This window comes from Alosa sapidissima, chromosome 21 (assembly GCF_018492685.1).
Source record: "Alosa sapidissima isolate fAloSap1 chromosome 21, fAloSap1.pri, whole genome shotgun sequence".
In the NCBI taxonomy this organism is placed as follows: domain Eukaryota; kingdom Metazoa; phylum Chordata; class Actinopteri; order Clupeiformes; family Clupeidae; genus Alosa; species Alosa sapidissima.
The window spans coordinates 15,684,535-15,704,377 of record NC_055977.1 but is presented as its reverse complement, the minus strand read 5'-3'; the positions used below and the strand labels follow the sequence as shown (position 1 = coordinate 15,704,377).

General features: G+C 44.9%; 2 protein-coding genes across 6 annotated transcripts in view; one reads left to right on the top strand and one right to left on the bottom strand.

Moving 5' to 3' along the window:
- Positions 1–1,608: 1,608 nt before the first annotated feature.
- zgc:86598 (STKc_CK2_alpha domain-containing protein) lies at positions 1,609–14,071 on the top strand. Of its 4 annotated transcripts, none has more exons than XM_042076010.1 (13): positions 1,609–1,757; positions 6,099–6,221; positions 7,362–7,473; positions 8,192–8,293; positions 8,635–8,685; positions 8,796–8,855; positions 10,257–10,340; positions 10,963–11,073; positions 11,301–11,402; positions 11,604–11,704; positions 12,033–12,181; positions 13,245–13,334; positions 13,632–14,071. In XM_042076010.1, exons 2-13 carry the CDS (start codon positions 6,121–6,123, stop codon positions 13,748–13,750), a joined length of 1,182 nt encoding a protein of 393 aa, XP_041931944.1. In that variant the 5' UTR covers positions 1,609–1,757; positions 6,099–6,120; the 3' UTR covers positions 13,751–14,071. The 4 variants fall into 4 exon arrangements, with proteins under 4 accessions (XP_041931944.1, XP_041931943.1, XP_041931942.1 ...); XM_042076009.1 differs by lacking the exon at positions 1,609–1,757 and adding an exon at positions 2,232–2,275 and having other exon boundaries at positions 13,245–13,322; XM_042076008.1 differs by lacking the exon at positions 1,609–1,757 and adding an exon at positions 2,232–2,275.
- A 1,005-nt stretch (positions 14,072–15,076) lies between these two features.
- LOC121695301 (protein tyrosine phosphatase type IVA 3-like) overlaps positions 15,077–19,843 on the bottom strand; it is a 24,528-nt gene continuing 19,761 nt past the window's right edge. For both annotated transcript variants that reach the window (XM_042076014.1, XM_042076013.1), the window contains exons 4-6: positions 19,135–19,265; positions 16,729–16,803; positions 15,077–16,531 (exon numbers count right to left, since the gene is read on the bottom strand). In XM_042076014.1, the coding sequence (XP_041931948.1) occupies positions 16,414–16,531; positions 16,729–16,803; positions 19,135–19,265 (324 nt within the window). In that variant the 3' untranslated portion in view covers positions 15,077–16,413. The remainder of the gene's footprint in view (positions 16,532–16,728; positions 16,804–19,134; positions 19,266–19,843) is intronic.

The window sequence follows — 19,843 nt, the reverse complement described above, 5'->3', positions numbered from 1 at the left end:
CACATTGTGGTGTGGCTGACCAAGCAGTTTATCGGTCTTTTCACGCAAAATAGTCGAGATGAGAGCCTTTGAAAGCTGGTAATGTCAGATTTACATGTGCATGAGTAGACTGGTCTCCTAAAGTTCCAACCTAAGCAACACATTTGAAAGGAAGTGTATTCCAACGTTACTGGCAGGATTCTTATACAGTCGATAAGATAAAAAAAGATATGCCATATAACTCCAGCCTGTGCATTAGAACATTTAACCACTTGGGAAAAGTTCAAGGGTTTATAAACATCAGACTGCACTTGCTGACCCTGTCTATTTTTTTATATTTACTATAAACAGAACAGCACAGTTTGGGTAAAAACGTATTACAATGACAACAGTACAGATTCTTATCATCTTGAGAAAGCTTCAGAATGTTTGTTGGAAGGAGGGGGGAAAGAAAGCTGATATACAGCACATTTGTCCTAAAATTTAATTTTATATTCTGATATTTTCCAGACAGCAACAGCCTGCTATCACCATTTCTCCCATGCTCAAATTCCTCATTTGACTCAGAGTTCTGTTACACACTCTGTAGCGTGATGACACAAATGCATAACACCGTCAAGGTCTGAAAAGGAGAAGGCATTCTGTCAAGGCCGGCACTTGATTTAAGGATTGAGGCCAACCTAGTAAATTAACTGTAATTATTTAGAGGCAATTTCCCTCACTTTCCATCATCATGAAAAATTACACCCCATAACCGGCACATACCAGACAGGATTTATTAAAGCAGCGATGGTATTGGATGGCTTTTTAATATAAACTGTCACACATGATGCCTTTGTGTGTCCAGTGGTGTGGGAGGAATAATCTATGGACATGCACTCGAGGTGCTGTCAGATCTGATGGTAGACTGCTGATCTGTCAGGCCTCACTGGTTGATGAACTCTGTGTTTCTGAGACTTCCTGCAGAGCTCTCCGGTGAGCCATATGAGGCAGTGTGGCATTGCCAAGTCATATAAGAGGCTTGCTTTGCCTGCACACCATTGGAATCTACAGGGCATCTGCTACACTTAACTACATAAAAGTTATTTAGCCGAGATTCTAAAACAATGCCCAATGATCTCTTCTGTTTTTTTTTTACTTAGTTGAACTCACATGATATTTCATGCCGAGTTTAAACTAGCCTATTGAGGTAATAGGCAATAGATTATGTTTTTTTATGAAATTATTAGGTCTGTGAGATAGCCTGCTGTGTGGATGCTGTGACTTGTATCAAGCGGTGTATATGACTTCTGCCTAATTTCTGCCCTATGTCATTTCCTAAATTTTCCCCAGGATAAATAAAATATCTGTCTCTATACATCTCGTTATCTAGCCATAGGCCTAATATTTTCCATGTGGAGTTGTTCTTCAGATATTTCACATTTTAGTATAAAGATGACACAAGGTAGGCTATTATAGGCCTATTAGGCTGCATGCGTGGCTGCATCCTTCCACAACACTTCGTATTGCTCATAAAAACAAACAGAAATGATACACATAATATTATGTGTAATAACAGAGAATGTCTAGGGCTCTGGTAATAATCACATTCTCTGACTGATTTCACCAATAGTTCCACCCAAGCACAACTTATCATGTTTTTGTGTTTGCGCCACCATGAGGTAGGGAGGCTATTCATTCACAAGTGCATTCATCGCTTTCATTACAAAACTTGTTTGCCGGAGTCTAGTCTATGGTCTGCGGGAGCCGCCATATTGTCATCCCTGAAGAAACGAGAGGTAATTCACTGTGTCTTTTGGACTTATAATACATGTTTCCCCCCGCCTAACACTATATGAATGATGTTATTGAAGTGTGAAGCTTTGCTGCTGTCAGTTCTCAGTGCGTGCGATTTTTCGAACGTTTAGAATTAGTGGGCATCCAGCTAGCGCGCTAACTAGCGAGCTATCGTGGTGGCGCTTTTAGCCAGCTAGGCGTTGGGGCTTTACTCGTAGCCTGGGATTTCTAGATTGTGCCTCTGCCTTCTGGATACCACGAGAGAGCTTTTGAACAACCAACGATAGATATAACAATACACTGTGTTCACTAAGTAATGCTTTAAATGTTGATTGTGTAGCAATGACGTGTAAACGGTCTCCACATTTTCTTAGTCTTTAACCGATTTTCATCATCTGAAGATGGCTGCATCTCCCAAAGCCAGATCCTCCAGTCAATCATATTCTTAACGAGTAAAGATAACGTTGTAGTTTTCTCTTAGTCAACCTGAAATGCTGACAAGTTTGTCAAAAGCCAGTGGGTAATTATTGTTAAGCGTATATATTTTTTTATTAACATCACTAATATTGCCGTATCGTTCGTCGAGAGGTGGTCGGTAACTACAAGTGTGCCACATAAATCTAACCTTAACCAGCTAACGATAGCTATCTAGTAGCTAGCCTAGCTGTGAGTTATCCATAGCTAACTTGGTTGGTAGATGGCTAACGTCAGTCACCTTACTGAGAAAGCTAACTTGCTCGCCTAGCTTTGATGCGAGGTTGGTCTTGGTCAAGAGTTAATAACGCACGCTCATCATTGATGGATTTGATGCAGTTTAGTTATCTAGATAGCTTTCTAGCGTAGGTAACGCCAACCTTGTAACAAGGAAAACAGATCCCAACGTTAGCCGACTGGAACCTCTGGATTCACTGTTAACTGGCGCTAAACTCGTCGAAACGACAAATAAAAGTGGATCTGCTGGCGCGGTACTGGTTAGCTAGTTAGGTAGGTGATGGTGGCTTGCAGCAATAATAGTAGCTAACGTTCAAGTGATTCAACAAGCCGGCGGCGGGGGTGGGGGGGGCGGGCGGACGGGCGGACTAGTAGAAGAATGATTTAGCGAATGCTTACCCTCCTCCTACTTTCATGTATTGGTTGAAGTTGCCATCTTGCCATGAACTTGCCATCTATGGCCCTAATCTAATGATTGCAAATGCACCCCATGTACCCTTTTATTTCTGCCAGCACATAGCAAGTCATGTCATTCTGACATGTCCACCTTTCTGATGCAGAATTTTACTCTGATCATTAGTGTATAGCTAGAATCGCTAACTTAGTTACATTAAGGAAATGGTAGTTTGCTTACAGAATACGTAAACCAAGTAGAAAGCTGGCCAAACCATTCTTACATACGCTTACCTCCCTGGCCTAGAACAATCAATCATTGGTATCTATTGTGGATATACAATAGATTGACAATCGCTTGAACAGATCGAATTTGAATGGCTACATTAAAAAATTGTCAGCTTGTTTCTGCTCCTCAGCTTCTCAGATCCTTTGATGACTAACACACACCCTGCGCCCCCCTCTGACTTTTAGCAGATTCATGGCAGATTCATCACGTAACCCAATTCTGCCCTGCATAAATGATAATTATGATGGCGCCTCTTTCCTCCGTTGTGCTCTCGCCAATCTCCACCACTACCGGCCTGCCCACTCCTGATTCTCTGCCAATGTCTCCTGTTGTCAAACTAGTTCATTTCAGCTTCATGTGCTGCCACTCCATCGAGGCCTGTAGCGAGGCCAGGTATTGATCATGCCAACCATGAACCCGAGTGCATATCAGGAGTACTGATTAATCCAGCCAACCCTCAAAAGATGGGAAAGAAAAGGGCATTTTTTTGCAAACACCGCGCTTTCCCATTTGTTTTCTTGTGGGTGCGTGATCCAGGAAACTTTCAGAAAATCAAAAATTGGTCGCACTCCAATTTTCTTTTTTTTCTCGCTGGTTTATTTTACTAGCAACAGGGGTAAGTGAACAAATGTTTCGGCCTTATGACCTTTGTCAGTGTGTGGAACAGGGCATGCCATAGTTTGGACTTTACGTCAGTGTCTTTGCATTACCTACATTTGACTTGCTCAACAGTACGATGGTAGGTGGAGTGCATGGTGTCACAGGGCCAGGTGTGGCTTTGTTTGCAAGCTTATATTCATTTACCCAACTGTGCTGTGTTCCACCCATAATCTCAACACAGCACAGTTCAGCCTCAACATTTGAATCCCACTTATTAAAGCATTGAATTTGATTACTTAAAATTAAATTAATTAAAATAAATGTCAAACTCGGCGAACAATCAGCACGTTCACCCTGCAGAAAACTGTTACAAATTCCAACGTCTCTAGATAAATCTACCCATATATATAAAGGCAATATAAAGCCTATAGGCTTATTTATTTTAGATAATATAAAGCCCATAGGCTTATTTTTTTTTATTTACCTGTTATCAGTGACGCTTGTTTATGTACACGTGTGTCTGTGAATTGCCTGTGATATTACTGTATTTAAGTATGTGTACATTTGGTATCTGTGATACTGATGAGTGAGTTAGTAACAGGATGATTTAGTATTTAATCCCACCTCACTCATCTGTTGTCTCCCACCTGAAGGCAAGCGCTGACTGCTCGAGTGAGGATGGGTGTCACTGTTACACCGATCAGCCTGCCATTGGGGTGTGCTCTACTTTCACTTGACCCCAGATTCTCTTCTCTCTTTGTTTGGGTCCAGTATGCCTTGCTTCCACCAGATCTTTAGCTTTAAGCTACCTAAAAATCAGTCATGTTGAAGTTCAGAGCCAGCAAGCAACCAAAAGATAACAGGATATGGGAAATGGAAGCTCCATTTTGTGACTGGAAGCATCTGTCATTGATGAGGTCGGGAAGTTGAGTTGATGGAGGGGAAAGATGCAGAGGAGACCGGTAACCACAACAGACTTCTTCCTGTTCTTCTTCCCGGCATCTTCCCGTTGGCTGCTTACCTTCTGCTGTTCAGTTCGGGTTCAGAGGCCGATGTTGAGACTTGGCCTTTTGATTCCTGAATGTAGAGTAATTGGATGTAGTCTACTCTCCTACTGTGCCCACCCCACCTCCCCACTCTAAGCTCGAGGTAAATAAAGCTGCTCTACTCTGAAGGTGGCGCAGACCTTGTGACTGAGCCCAGCATGCAGTGGCTCTTATTTATGAGTCCTCCTTGTATGAAAGTGGATCAGTAAGACTGTTTCTAAAGAGCTCCCTTGACTAGCCCTGGAACTAGTTTGTTATCTGTTTTAGTCTCAATTGCCTAGAGTATGGCTGAGTGTAATTTTTATACTGTAATATTTGTCTGTATATTATTTACCTGCATAGGGACATGTTGGAACAAATTTACGTGGATAAATTGTGGCAGTAGTGTCCAAACTTCAGTATACATCAGTACATAGCCATGCCAAAAGGTTAAATATGGACCTTTTGGAATAGTATCATCTTTTTCCGTAACTGCACTGAATCCACAAGGAATGTATGAGAACGTATTCTTTGGAACACTCAGCACAGCCCAAGGTGTAGCTTAAGTGCCAGCATAAAGCATCCTTTGAAACCCCCTTTTGATTTTCAGGAAATTGTGGGAACTGCTGGTCAGTAGCTGTTGTTACTTCTCAGAATGCTCATCACTTCCAAGTCATAAGACCAGAGAATGAAAGCAGCGGAGAACAAACAGAGGCACATTCTTGGTGATTAAGCCCACAAAACTGTGCATCTGAATCCATTTAGTTCAGCCTGCTCTTGTTGTGCCATTAGCCTATCTGGCGCAGAGTAAAGTTCAAGTTTTCAAACGCCGTACGAGTCGCAGCCTCGCGGCCCCATCAACAAGAGAAGAAGAGCTCACTTTGGTCCCAACTCGGCAGTCTCGCAACTATTGAGAACAGGAAATGGTTTAATCTGAGGCATGGAACTTTTTTTTTTCTTTCCCTTCTTCGTTCTTTCTTTCATTTGCCTTTTCTTTCATTTTTTATTTGCAAGCTTTTAAAGTAAGGCCCCGTATTTTTAGTTTGTGCACGACTTGTGCAATGCTCGCTTTTGTCAGTGTGAGGAGGCTGCATGCAAACTAGGTCATGGATTTCATGCCTTCAGCGATGTTGACGTAGCATGGAGCTCCACGGGACGGTGACGTGCATCGCCGGGCACCACGCTAAACAAACACGTGTAGCCTGATGTATTTTCTTCTGGATTTTGTATCACCTTCTTACTGTCTTTTGATCTCTTTCCCTCTCTTCTTCTTCTTCTTTCTTTCTTTCTTTCCTTCCCTCCCTCTCTTCCTGTTCCTCTTCCAGCCGCCGCAGCATTCTCCTGGTCATGTCTGGTCCGGTCACCAGCCGATCCCGGGTCTACCCCGACGTCAACACACAGAGGCCGCGCGAGTACTGGGACTATGAGTCACACGTGGTGGAGTGGGGGTGAGTGTTGCACCACAGATGAAGAATGAATGAATGAATGAATGAATGAATGGATGGATGGATGAATGGAGTGAGGTGGGTGTTGAATGGTGAGTGGAAGAAGTGGTAGTGAAAGCAGTGCGTGGCATGTACAAATGGCTGAGATGGGTGTGCATGTCAAGGTATCTTGGGGTGGGAGATGTTTTAGAAATGCCTGGAGTGTGTGTTTAGTGAGGTGTGTGTTGATACAGAGGCTGTGGCACATACCGCCCATTATACACATCAGCCTCCAGGATTGGGAATATGGATTCTGCTGTGGATTTGAAACGTTTTTCTTTTCCATTTGTCAACAAACTCCCTTCCCTCTCCCATCACCGAAGAGTCCTTAAATCATGTTACATTTCTTGGGGATGTCCATGTAGAGAATGGGACCAGAGGGGTTTTGGAGATGGAGTGATTCCATGTTGGAGATGTACATTTACATTGGGGGGTGGGGGGGTCAATTTTTTTCACCACTGCCTTAAAATGGTGCTAAAATGTTGGGGGACAACCCTCAAATAGTTTTCAGAGTATTCTGAGATTTTGGGGGGGGGGGGGGGGCATTTTGCCCTTTGCCCCCATTCATTTCTGTCACTGGATTGGGAATTGAGAGGATACGAAGGCAGTAGGTGATGGGGATGGTGGCAGAGATGGTCTAAGCCGGATGTGGTGTGGTGTGGCCTGTGCTGCAAAGCGGTGTGTTCCACCGGCAGGCCTGTCCTCCCTACCACTGAGACAGAGAGAGGGAGTGGGAGACGGAGAATGAGAGGAAGAAAGAGGGAGAGGGGAGACTGAGCGGGAGACAGAGACGGAGGGAGAGAGGGAGACTGCTGCAGGTATTTGCTTCCATATGTGCTTGTTTTATGGCCCGTCTCTAACCCAGGGCTCCGCAGGAATGCGCTGGCCTCCTCACTGCAGCAGGCAGGGCAGCCGAGCTTCAGCAGCCGCAGATCATGCACTGACATTTATGCTTTCTCTCCCCTCTTTCTCTCTACCTACATCTCTTTTCTATATTCTCTCTGTCTGTCTGTCTGTCTGATCTCTCTCTCTCTCTCTCTCTCTCTCTCTTTCTTTCTCTCTCCCTGTCTGTCTGTTTTTTCCTTTTCCTCGCCACGTCTTCAGGAATCAGGATGACTACCAGCTGGTGCGAAAGCTCGGCCGAGGCAAATACAGTGAGGTGTTTGAGGCAATCAACATCACAAACAATGAGAAAGTCGTCGTCAAAATACTAAAGGTAAAGAGAAAAAGGGAAAACGAAGCACTGCACAGCTTCTATGCCTGACCATGGAGGGAGGCGATTCATTCCCTTTTCAACTCCCATCTCCTGACCCCCACGCACACACACACACACACACACACACACACACACACACACACACACACACACACACACAGAAAATGTTATCCTATTCCTGTTCTTGGTCCTATTCCTTCTAACATGAACAGGAAATGGTGTCTTTTTTCCCCCCCTTCCTTTTCCTTCCTTTCTTTTTTTGAATGTTTATTTTGATGTATTACTGATGCAGACTGAGGGGTAAATGTCTACAGAGAGAAAATCCATCTGGATGAGATCCAGCCTAATGAAGCCTTATCCCCAGTCCTGCCAAACCTACCCCATTGTACATGCTTATTTTGACATTGTAAAGACCAAGTGGGTGCCTTTTGCTAAATGCCAGAGGACGTTGTTATTCTTTGTCTTAAAGCTGTTGCAGTTGAACATGTGTGGGATGCGTGTTTATGTCTGAATTTAGCTTTTATGAATTCAAGCGGTTTTGTTTTTTTAACCCAATGTGTGGCCAAAGGCAAATGTCATCATTAAAAAAGACTTATATATATATATATATATATATATATATATATATATATATCATATTTCCTGTTTTATTCCTGATTGACAAGTGGATAGACCTAGGCATTCCCTTTTGAGTTATTTTGTTTCTTTCCGCATGCAGCCAGTAAAGAAGAAGAAAATCAAGCGAGAAATTAAAATTCTAGAAAACCTGCGAGGAGGTCCCAACATCATCACGCTTTTAGACATCGTCAAGGACCCCGTGGTGAGTGCCCCAGCAATCTCAGCCAAAGAAACATTACTAGCACTTATCAGGTCACTCACAGGGAGCGTACACTGGGCACGTAACTGAAGCTCTCTGTTCGTGGTACATCTACAATTAGCTGCCACTATAATCAATGGAACTGGCTACACCAGTCGTGATAGCAGCTTGTACGTTCGAAAAAATGAAAGCGGTCTTCTAAAACTATTTTTACACTTGGGGAACAGAACACTTCAGTTGCAGACCAGTGTAGCCCGGGCCTCGGAAATGATTGATTAAATCTACCACCCTTCTCTACATCTCTCTCTGTCTGTCCTGTCTGTCTGTCTGTGTCTGAACTTTAGTCTCGGACGCCAGCTCTGGTTTTTGAACATGTTAACAACACAGACTTCAAGGTAAATGCTCCATTCCCTCTCATATTCTCATGCTCTGTTTAGGCCCTTAAGTCTAAGCACATGTGAGTGAAATGACCTAACTTTTTTTCTCTTTCCTTTTTCACCCCCAGCAATTGTATCAAACGCTATCGGACTACGACATACGGTTTTACATGTACGAGATATTAAAGGTAAGCTCTCCCTTCTTTGTTTCACACTCCCTTCTCTGTTTGCTCTTGTTGTCCCTTTTGAATAAGGGCATCAAAACATTATCAGATGCATGTCTGATCAGGCTCGATACCATTCCAATGAAAATGATCAGTCTCGATTGACATGTTTGATCTTGCATTACCCTTTTCTCCCACACAGCCACTCCAACCCTCTTCGTAACGTAACCACAGCCTTACACTTGAGTCATATAGACTGATGCATGCTTTGAGGCGATGAATGAGTCTTATGTGTAGAGAAAAAGCCTCAAAAGCTGCTGATATTGTCTTTTGTTTTGCTATTGCATTGTGCACTTACATGAATACCTCCCCTTTAGTTACCCTAAGAGGCCGTGGATGCTGTGGTGGTGCTAGGCGCCAGCTTCCCCTTTGGCCTTTGCTCTGCTGCAGCTGCAGAGAATCAGCTTAGTGGTGAGGGCCTCGGAATGGCCGGCTAGCCCCATATGGAACTGACATGTGTTAAAGTCATGACAACTTATTTGTGGACGGGGGGGCCTGCTCTGAGACCTCCTCTCCTCCTCAATGTTGTCTCTCCTCCCTCCCTCTCTCACACTTGGGCCCCAGTGCTCGAGATTCCAGCCTCAGCTGCTCTTTGTTGTTTGAAGTGCTCAAAAACAGCAACACTGGTCATCTTTTATATTTAAACACCACGGATGCACACACACACACACACACACACATAAACACCCATGTAAACATACGCCTACACACTTCTCCCCCCACTGCAGCCTGTTGGTCATCCATTTACACTTGTATGCCTCCAGTGACACGTCTCAAGGGCTCCAGTTGGTGTGACGCTCTAGAATTGAAGCTTATAATGAAACAAGGCCCTTGTTGCTCTCATTTCTGCAGTAGTCTTCTGCTTTGATCCAAGGGGTCTTTTTCTCTCCTCTCATTGGCTGGGATGGATGCCAAATTGGGCCCTCTCTTCTACTGATTGGCTAGTTAGTTGGTCATGTGGGGGTTTGGAGGTGAAGGGGAGGGTGTAACTCCTGCCATACTCAGGTGTGTTAAGCTGGATCACTGAAAGCCGAGCGCAGCTCAAGCAGAAAGAGCATCTGCCACTGCCGCTTCTTCATCCCACAGAACAGAAACAACATGTCCAGCCTCCATCCCCTCCCCCACCTTCAAAGGAGATTCAGTGGCGCTCTGCGCAGCTCAGCTGGGGTCACTCTCAGGGAAACGGGGTCACCAGTGCATTCGGTTACAAACGGATCTTCTTCTAAGGAGGTTCAATCGGGTGCAACTACCAGAGAGCAGTGTGTCAAAGAAGCTGTATATGAAATGGGACGAAGAGGTGCATTTTCATGTTTAAAATGTTTTCCATCAACTGAAATCGTGTTTACGTCCTTTCTGTGTCCATAGGCCTTGGACTATTGCCACAGTATGGGAATCATGCACAGAGATGTTAAGCCACACAACGTCATGATTGACCATGAACACAGAAAGGTAATAGTCCCTCCTGATTGGTTAAATGTTCTGTTATCTGTGTAACAGTGGACCCTGAACAGAGATTTGTCAGTGGTGATCATTCTTCAAATATGAAGGTTAAGGATGAGGTTCTTTGAATGTCTTCTTGTGTTATCCAGCCTTTCTTGAAGTCTATATGTTTCAGTAGAAATTTAAATTGGGTTTACCAATACAAAGCAAGTTGGCACCATCCGTGAGGGTTTAATTATCACCTTTTGTTCAGTTGTTAGGGTAATCATGTTTCATTCAAAGGAAAGTTCTATTTCAGAGACAGAGTGTGTGTCCTTAATCCACCCAGTCTATCAGTAACACATTCATTAGTAAGGCACCAACTCTATAGCCTTTTGACCCTTTCACTGACAGACTAGTTTTAATTAACATTTAACATAACATAAACATTTATTGGAGACAGAAACATTGGAAGGCCATGATGTGCTTTTGAATGTAATACACTGACCAAAATGCTTTTCATGTGCAATGTAAATGTGTTTTTGGATGGACCTGAAGATGGTTCCATGCCCATGGATTCAGGTCAGGAATGGGGAAGGCTGAATGTTTGCATGGTTCAGTGAAAATACTAATTTCTGTTCCGTTGGCGCAGCTCCGCCTGATAGACTGGGGTCTTGCAGAGTTCTACCACCCAAGCCAGGAGTACAACGTGCGAGTGGCTTCCCGATACTTCAAGGGACCGGAGCTACTGGTAGACTACCAGGTCAGAAATGGAAAGCCCCTCTTTGCAAGTGTGAATGAACTGAATTGAGCTTGGTTCAATTCAACCAACCAACCCCGCCACCCCCCATTGTCTTGTGGATGTTTTCATTTTTGGGGTCGTTGGGATGCCTCTGGAATATGCTCATTGTTGATGGCTTCAGAAACAAAAGCTACAAAATACCGTTGACGTGTGTTTTGAATTTCATTTTTTGTTTGTTTGTTTTGCAGATGTATGACTACAGTTTAGACATGTGGAGCTTAGGATGCATGCTGGCCAGTATGATCTTCAGGAAAGAGCCCTTTTTCCACGGCCACGACAACTATGACCAGGTATGTCTGGTGTGCATGCAAAGGCAAGCACACACACAGAAACCGATACATATACAGCCACCAAGTGGTTTTCCCTGAGCGGTACAGGTAAAATCTATGATCACATTTGTGTCTACTGCCACCTGGTGTCTGAGAGGCAATTGTCCTCAATCTCTTCCTCTTAACCTCCTCCCTCTCATCCTCCTTGTTTTTCTCCATCAGCTTGTACGAATCGCAAAAGTCCTGGGCACAGAAGACTTGTATGACTACATTGACAAGTACAACATTGAATTAGACCCTCGGTTTAATGACATATTGGGCAGGTGGGTTTAACTCCCAATTTTTTTCAGATACGAGAACATCCTTTGCAAGTGTTTGATCGCATGTTTTGCTAGAACGTATCAGTAGGAGTGTGTTGCTTTTGTCCTGAGATCAGTTTGAAATGTCCCCAACGTATAAAGTGTATTTCCACCTTGCTGATCTGCAGAATAGTATTCAGTACTTAGACATTTATCTGTAAGGTAGTAACTCTGATCAGATTATCGCAGTGTTCTTTGTAATCCGTGATGAGGAATTTATTGTGTACAGAAGCATTTACGGAAACGTTTATTGGAAACGATAACTCTCCTCCCTTTCTCTCTGCCTCCGCAGACATTCTCGGAAGAGGTGGGAGCGCTTTGTGCACAGTGAGAACCAGCATCTGGTGAGCACAGAGGCCTTGGATTTCCTGGACAAGCTGCTGCGCTACGACCACCAGGCACGCCTCACAGCCCGAGAGGCCATGGAGCACCCCTACTTCTGTGAGTGTCCTTCCCCCCTCCCTTATGTCCAACTGCTCTGTGATCCCTCACCCGCCCTAATTCCCATTCTGAAGGCCTCCGCACATAGCCGCTGACATAAGTGCACCGAAATTTTCACTTACCAACATTTTCAGCTGACAAGCATTCGATAAACACAGGGTTCCCACGGGTCTTGAATTTTCTGAAATATCAAGGCATTTTAATAAAGACTATTCCAGACATGGAAAGTCAGGGAATTACATACCTTTTGGTGCAAATTCATAGCCTTGTTAAAACCAGACTTATACACGTTGTGAATAGAGTTTTGGGGACTCACTATTGGGATACTTTTCCAACACCAACTTTTCCAATGGTGACGGGCATAGACATAGCGTTAACTTTGGTTAGGCTGGACCAATGATTTCAATCACATTCATCAAGGATTCCTAACATTACTTCTTACTTTGTCTTATCTTTACAACCTTTACGACATTAAACAGTATTGGCTACCCTACGCGACTGTGCTTAAATCTTTGGTCAGTGACGTAATTTGAATGTAGTAGGTCAAGGAAATTCAGTGAAAAGTTTATTGAACGGAGGCGACAAAAAAATGGAACTAAATCGCAATCTACAAGGCAGCAACGGACGGGTTCCGCAGGTACACGGAGTTGTATTGGAACCAATGGAATCTAATGTAATCAGCGCCTATGTGCGGAGGCTTTAACAGCTCATTCACACAGTCACCATGACTGACTGCTGTATTAATGTGATCGCTCTAGCTGATCATAACGTCCACACCACACATTATGATATGATGACATGAAGAGCACTCAGTGTGATTTTGTGAACGATAGAAATGCTGATAGCCCATTGGAATCGACTGAGTTTAAGGAATCGCACGAAGAATATTCCTCAGAGGTTTTCCGCGTTTGTCACAGTGGACACTCTTTTACAGTTACGGTTGTTTTATTATAGTTGTTTACTTAGCATTGTTAGCATTGTGGACGGACCTTAACAGTTTTTATATCCAGCTTCTGCAGCCCCGTGTGCTCACGCTGGCATTCTGCTCTGTGTCCCCCATCAGATCCCATAGTGAAAGACCAGGCAAGGATGGGCTCCACATCAGGACTGTCAACAGGCTCCACCCCCGTCAGCTCGTCCAGTATGATGACTGGTACAACACACACAGATACATGCAGCTACATGTTGACTGGTTAAATTGACTGGTTGTCTTGGGTAATTTCACCCATAGCTTAAGTTCTTTCTTTGAATATAATGTGGAATTTGGAAAAGTATTTGATCTCTCATGCTGACAGACAAATGTTTGTTTATGGGTTTTAAACAGCTAGTCGTTCGGCTCAAGCTAATGAGTCTACCGCTTTTAACAGAGACATACGGAAGACTGTATAGTACAGTTCTGCTTAGATGTAAAACCCCCAGTACAAATCCCTGTGTTCTCGGTCTGTTGCAGGCATCACGTCCATGTCCTCCTCCCAGCAGCCGTTGGGCAACATGGCTGGCTCGCCGGTCATCTCGTCCCCCAGCGCTCTGGCCACGCAGGTTCCCGCGGCAACAGGGGCGCAGCCCTGAGCCGCTGTCTCAGTGCTGCTGCCGTCAAACCCCGCCCCCCCTCAAACGACCCGGCCCCCCCTCCCCTGGCCACATTTTTATGTCGAGTATACCGAACCAAGAGAAGAGAACAGACACAATTAGGTTCCTTTTTTTGTTTTCTTTTTTCCATACAATAATTATATATTGAAATTCGGGCGCTAAAAAGCAGAAGATATGACGTTGCTTTTGTGTCCGGATTGAAAAAGTGTAGCTGCGTTCTTTGATGACAGTGTCTAGAAATGCAACTACAATGTAGAAAATGAAAAATGGATAATAAAATTTATTTTATATGTCCCTAAAGTCCTATTCATTATTTGCTTGTGACTAGTGTGTGCATCGGTGTTCAGGAGGGGCTGACTAGATTCTACTGTGGACAAATGTGTTGCATCTTCTGATGAAACACATAGTCTAGACGTTTCAGAGGACATTAAGAAATTGATCATTAATCACTTCACATGTCAAATGTCTAATGGCTCAATCTCTCCTAGTCTTGTCTACAGCTTTTGAAATATAGTTCTGTCCTAACTTTTCTGTATCCTATTTCCTGAATCAGTGTTATGTTAGTGACTTAACTATACTATACGTGATCAAACTTTTCACAAATGTTTTGGACCATTTGGAACAATCCAGCTCTTGCCTTTAAGCAATGTCTCTGTTTAAGTGACTTATTCTGTCAGTCCTTTCACCCATGTGGGAAGGTCACGACCACCTCCGCAATCACATCCTTCCCCTGGTCCGCATTCCTCAGATACACCACAAGTTGGTGGTAGGCCAAAAGGAAGAGGACACTCCTTTATCGCGTTTTTTGTTATCAACAACAACAAAACACACGTTTATGGCATGCAGTGGCGCCGGACAGAAGTGAAGTCACACTGCCACTACAAGGGGTAATTCCTTTTCGGTGGTCACATCTGGTCGAGAGGGATTGGGTTACAAGGATTCTTCATATGATATGGAGGACCTTTACATGGTGACGCACTACTCCTAGACCTAGATTCCTTAGATAGCGGAGATGGGATGGTGATTCGCGTTGACCTGGAAAGACGTGAATGTCAGGGGAAAACCAAGACATCGCCCCGTCCTCGGGCCACTCACACAGGAGCGGCGTGGCACCTTTTTAATACTAGCTTTCCCCCAGCAGAGGGCGACGGTGTCTGTTGCTGTGAGTGGACTGACGCTTTCAAACATCTGACACCAATGAGCTGGCACTCACGGTCCGCCCATGAATCACTCCTTGCTCACTCCCGGTGTGGTCATCCTCCTGGTCATCTGATGGATATAACGGTAAAAAGAATGCCGAGAAAGGGAGGTGCACATCCTTTTATTATTTATTATTTCATTAATTCTATACAAGTGAAGGCAGTTCCTTCAGAGACAACAAAAGATAAAGGCAGACAAAGAGGCAAGTCAGAAGCAAGAGGAAGACAAGAGCGAAGTTGTCTCCCTCCCTTCCTCTCCAGTGGAGAAATCTGTGCTGTTGAGGAGCAAACCAACCGGCTTGCTCACAGGCGCCAAGGCCCTCCATTGAGAGGGTGTTTGTGTGGTGTGTGTGCATGTGTATGAGATCTGTGGCCAGGGTTCCTCCTTGTGGGTGCTTTGCAGTTTCTTTGTAAGTTTGGCCTGATTCACACACCATAATGTAACAGGGGCATAAACCAAGCAAAAAAGAAAGGGAAAAAAAAGTTCCCCATGAACCCAAGCTTGGAGTAGAGAGAACAATCTCATAGCAACCTCACAAGGATGAGTACACCTGCCAGCATTCTGTCAAACACTTCCACTGACGCGCACACACCCCCTCACTCCAAGAATGCATTCTCCTCACCTGACGTTTGGTTTCATCAACATATATTAAAAAAAAAAAAAAAAAAAAAAAAAGTTGTTGCACTAAATCTCACATCGAATCCCCTTGCTGCAGTCAAGTGACACAGGCTTTATCCCCTTCAAGTGCTAAAACCGGCTGCACTGAACACGCTCACAAACAAAACACTGAAGCATCATGAGGAAGTATACCAGCACAAAGCAGCATAGTAGCATGTCCATTGCAGGTGAGCAAAAAGGGCCTCTTTCCTGACCGTTTACAATTCATAGACAAAGTGAGAGGGAGAGAGAGATTTAAAAGAGCAGGCACAATAGAATACATTTCCCATATGTCCCCACACGATTCACATTTTGTTGTTGCACAGCTAGCTCTCACTCTTACCAACACTCATCAAAGGCATTTTTTTTTCCTTCTCTGATGTGTTTTTCAGGAAGAGGGACATTGGTTGACCCAAAATGCAGCCAATAACAGAAGACCATAGTAATGTTTTGGCGTGTGTGTGGGGTGGGGGGTCGGTCAAACTGTTGGTGCATGTCTAAGAACTAGGATGGCTTAAGGCAGAGGCGCCATCATCTCCAACGTCTTGGCTGCAGTCCAATTTCTGGGAGCAACTGCTCCCACTCCCTTCCCCCTTTCTCCAGGAGTTCGTCCAGACCCCGTGGCCACTCCACCTAACCCTAGACTAGTTTGCATGGTCATCCTAGAACAGTACAGTGCCTCAGGAGGCTGTCCAAGTCCATTCGTTTTGTTTTTCGCGTCTATCCGAGATCCGTATTTTCTGTCGGAAAGGGGGGGGTGGGGTGGGTTCTTGCAGTCCATTGGGTCACATGATACAGCACTTGTTCTTGAAAATGTGTGGGTGCTTATAACGCAGTCTCTGTTTGGGGCGATATTTCTCCAGGTATGTGAGCTGCTTGCTGTTGATGGCTCCTCTGCGCTTTCTGAAAGAGAACAAGAAATGGCAACTTAAAAATCAATGGCAGTGGCGGCAGCAGCAGCAGTCAATGTCATTATTCCCTTATGGACCTTTTAATTTACTATTCAAAAGACTGAAAAGCGCTTAACTTAAGTCCCCATCACAACCAGACTGCACCTACCAAAAGGAGCCAGAGAGGAGAGGGGGTTGCAGAATACTCACTGTCGAATGAATTGGATGGCATCTTCGTATTTCATTCCACTCTCGATCAGTGCCAAGGCCACGAGGACTGGAGCCCTGGTGAAAAGATGAAGAAAAGATGAAGAAAAGGGATGTAGTTCTTCAATGCCAGCTTTCTGTGTGTGTGTGTGTGTGTGTGTGTGTGTGTGTGTGTGTGTGTGTGTTTTGGCCCTTACCCACCCACTCACTCACTCACCCTCTTTCTCGCTTCTCTCTGAACACAGCTAACGCTCACAAATAGAAAAGGAGCTGGAGGATTAGATGGAGCATTTTTTGTGTTGGCAAATCTAGCTCTTTTTTGTGCCACTAGTCACGATCTACCAAGGTACCATGACGTAGATGGGCCATCATCATCTATCTTTTTTGGGCAGGTAAAGAAAAAGAATCAGAACTAAAAAAAAAAGAACAGGAAATAAGGACAAATTATGAGAATACGTAAAAGTACGTAAAAGGAACAGAATTCTAAGAACCCTAAAAAAACTTTTTTTTTGGTGGCAGTGGGGTTTTTTTTTCCTTTTTTTTTTTTTTTCGCCCCCTCCTCAGTGGATCTCACAAACCCACAACAGGACTTCACCTCAACACGCGGGGAGAGACGAGAGAGCGTTTCCCATCTGAATAATATGAAAATAAACAAGCAGGGCCAAGAAAACATTGGCACTCTTTCAAGAACCAAGGCCTGAATCCCAGAGGAGGGGGCCCAAGTGCGTCAGAGCCTGAGGTTTACCGCCCCAAAAAGATGAGAACAGCATTGGGCAGTCACTCTCCCTCTCTCACAGTCCCTCTCTCTCTTTCTCCCTCCATCTCTTGCACCCCCCTTCCCTCTCTCTCTCTCTCTCTCTCTCTTTTTCCCTGCGTTGCAAAATGATCGTAAAGAGTGTTTTTTGAGAGCAGTGGGAGGCATGTGGAGAGAGCCGCTCTGATGCAATACCACACCGAGAGAATGTGGGGGGAAAAAAAACGCTTTTGCGTCTTCACCCTCTTGGGTGAGAGTGATTTCTTCATTGTTGATTTTTTTTTAGAGGGGTTCTTTCAGGCCAATACCTCCTATCCCCAATCTCTTCTTTCACATATTCCCCCCATATGTTACGCACACCAAGCACATAACTGCTCTCAGTCAGGAGACTGGGGTGGGAGTCTGTTATAAATACAGATCGGTAGGGAACACCAGATTCAATTAAGGTCGGAGTATTAGCTCCAGCCAGTATGGACCAGTCCCCCATCACTCTCCACTGCCCCCGCACCCCATGCCCTCACTCTCCAATCTTCAACTGCCCCCTACACCCAAGCGAATAGGTCACTGAGAGGCCATCCGTTTTGAAGAGGGAAAGTAAAAACAAACACTTTTTTTTTTTTAAGAAAAGAAAACGTCTCTTCCTGTTTCGTCTTCAGCCTTCACCCCGTGCTCCTGCGAATAATACAGCGGGATTACTACCCCTGCAGAGGGCACTCGGGGGACAGTTGACTTTGGCACGGCGCTGGGCGCCACGGTCCAGGGTTACAGCACTGGCACCTCATGACCACGACCGGCACAGCGGCTTGTCGATGACGATGAGGAGACGCCTTGCAGCGGGGAAGCCATCATCTATCTAATCCATCTCCTTTAGAGAAGTTAATGTTAGTGTTGCACACCAGCATGGGCCACATAGGAGAGAGACAAAGCAACAGGCTGCCATTTACTTTCGGGTGACAGATGGTGCTTTACAGAGACGAGAGACAAGTGGCCATTGCAGAGCTAACTAAACATGGCTGCCGATGGTACGAAATACGGTACAACATGGCAACTACCATAGAACTGGGAAGTGCCGGCCCGATTCAATTCAATGGCCGATGCTAGGCTAGCTTATTCAGCCAAAAGTGTACTCGGTGGGCTTCTCTTTAAAAATGGCATCCAACATGTACTCATTTTCTCCTATTTGGTGCCACATTGCCGATGACCGCAAATTATGTTGTCATTGTGGATTGGCTGATCCTCTCAGCAGGGAATTGACAGCTCATCCCCCAATCCACACAAACAAAAAGCATTTGTAACCAGTGTAAACTTGAGGGACACCATTTTAAAGATGATGGAGGCTAACTGGCGGAAGCCAACTACAAAATCCTGACCCTCTGGCAACTACCAATGGCAGTGAAGGAAGCATGACACTGCAGAATTAAATGATACACATGTATGTGTGCAGACTTTTAGCTTACATTTCAATAAGCTACACAACCACTACCAAGCTACAGAAGTGGCAAACTAAACTAACAGGACAAGCTAATTTAACTAGTTTGCTATATAGTCAACTATGGGTGTTTAGGAACTATTGTGCATCCTTGAGTGTGAGTGACCGACAGAGTGTGTGAGTGAACGACAGAGTGTGTGTGTGTGTGTGTGTATGTGTGACTGACCTCCCCAGTCCTGCCACACAGTGCACGGCGACGCAGCAGCCAGGCTCCTCCAGGAATCGGCTCCTGAGCAGGCTCAGCCAGTCCTCCACCACCTTGGAGGGAGGCGGCGCGCCATCATCAAACGGCCAATCCTGAGGACACAGGAGACGGAGAAGGAAGGTGAGGTGTGTGTGTGTGTGAGTATCCTTCTAGAAGTGAGTGTGTGTGTGTCAAGATCTGTGAGCACGGTGTGTGGCAACAATATAGACAAGCTATCTCCCTCTTTCTTGCTCTCTCTCTCTCTCTCACACACACATGCTCCTCTTCCTGCATTGTACCCTTACTATATCACCCTAAGGTGAAGGGTGAGTCACACTGTTTTGTTATGAGGCAAGTGGGGGTGGGATTCCACACCACTTACCCTACCACACACACACACACACACACACACGCGCTCATACACCAAACCCCTTTGAAGTGGGGCAGCTGCCAAAGGACACGGCACGCACGGAGGGAGACAGACAGACACACACTTACACTTACACTGAAACCTCACAACAACCAACATATGCACACACACACACTTGTAGCTGTGACGCAGGCCTACGCTGATGGAAGCCAGTCCCTGATTAAAAGGGCTTACTCACAGCACAGGCAGCAGAGATAACAGCGCACGCAGATTACTCATCGCCACTGGCTGCTAACTGACAGAGAGCAGAGAGCTGAATAG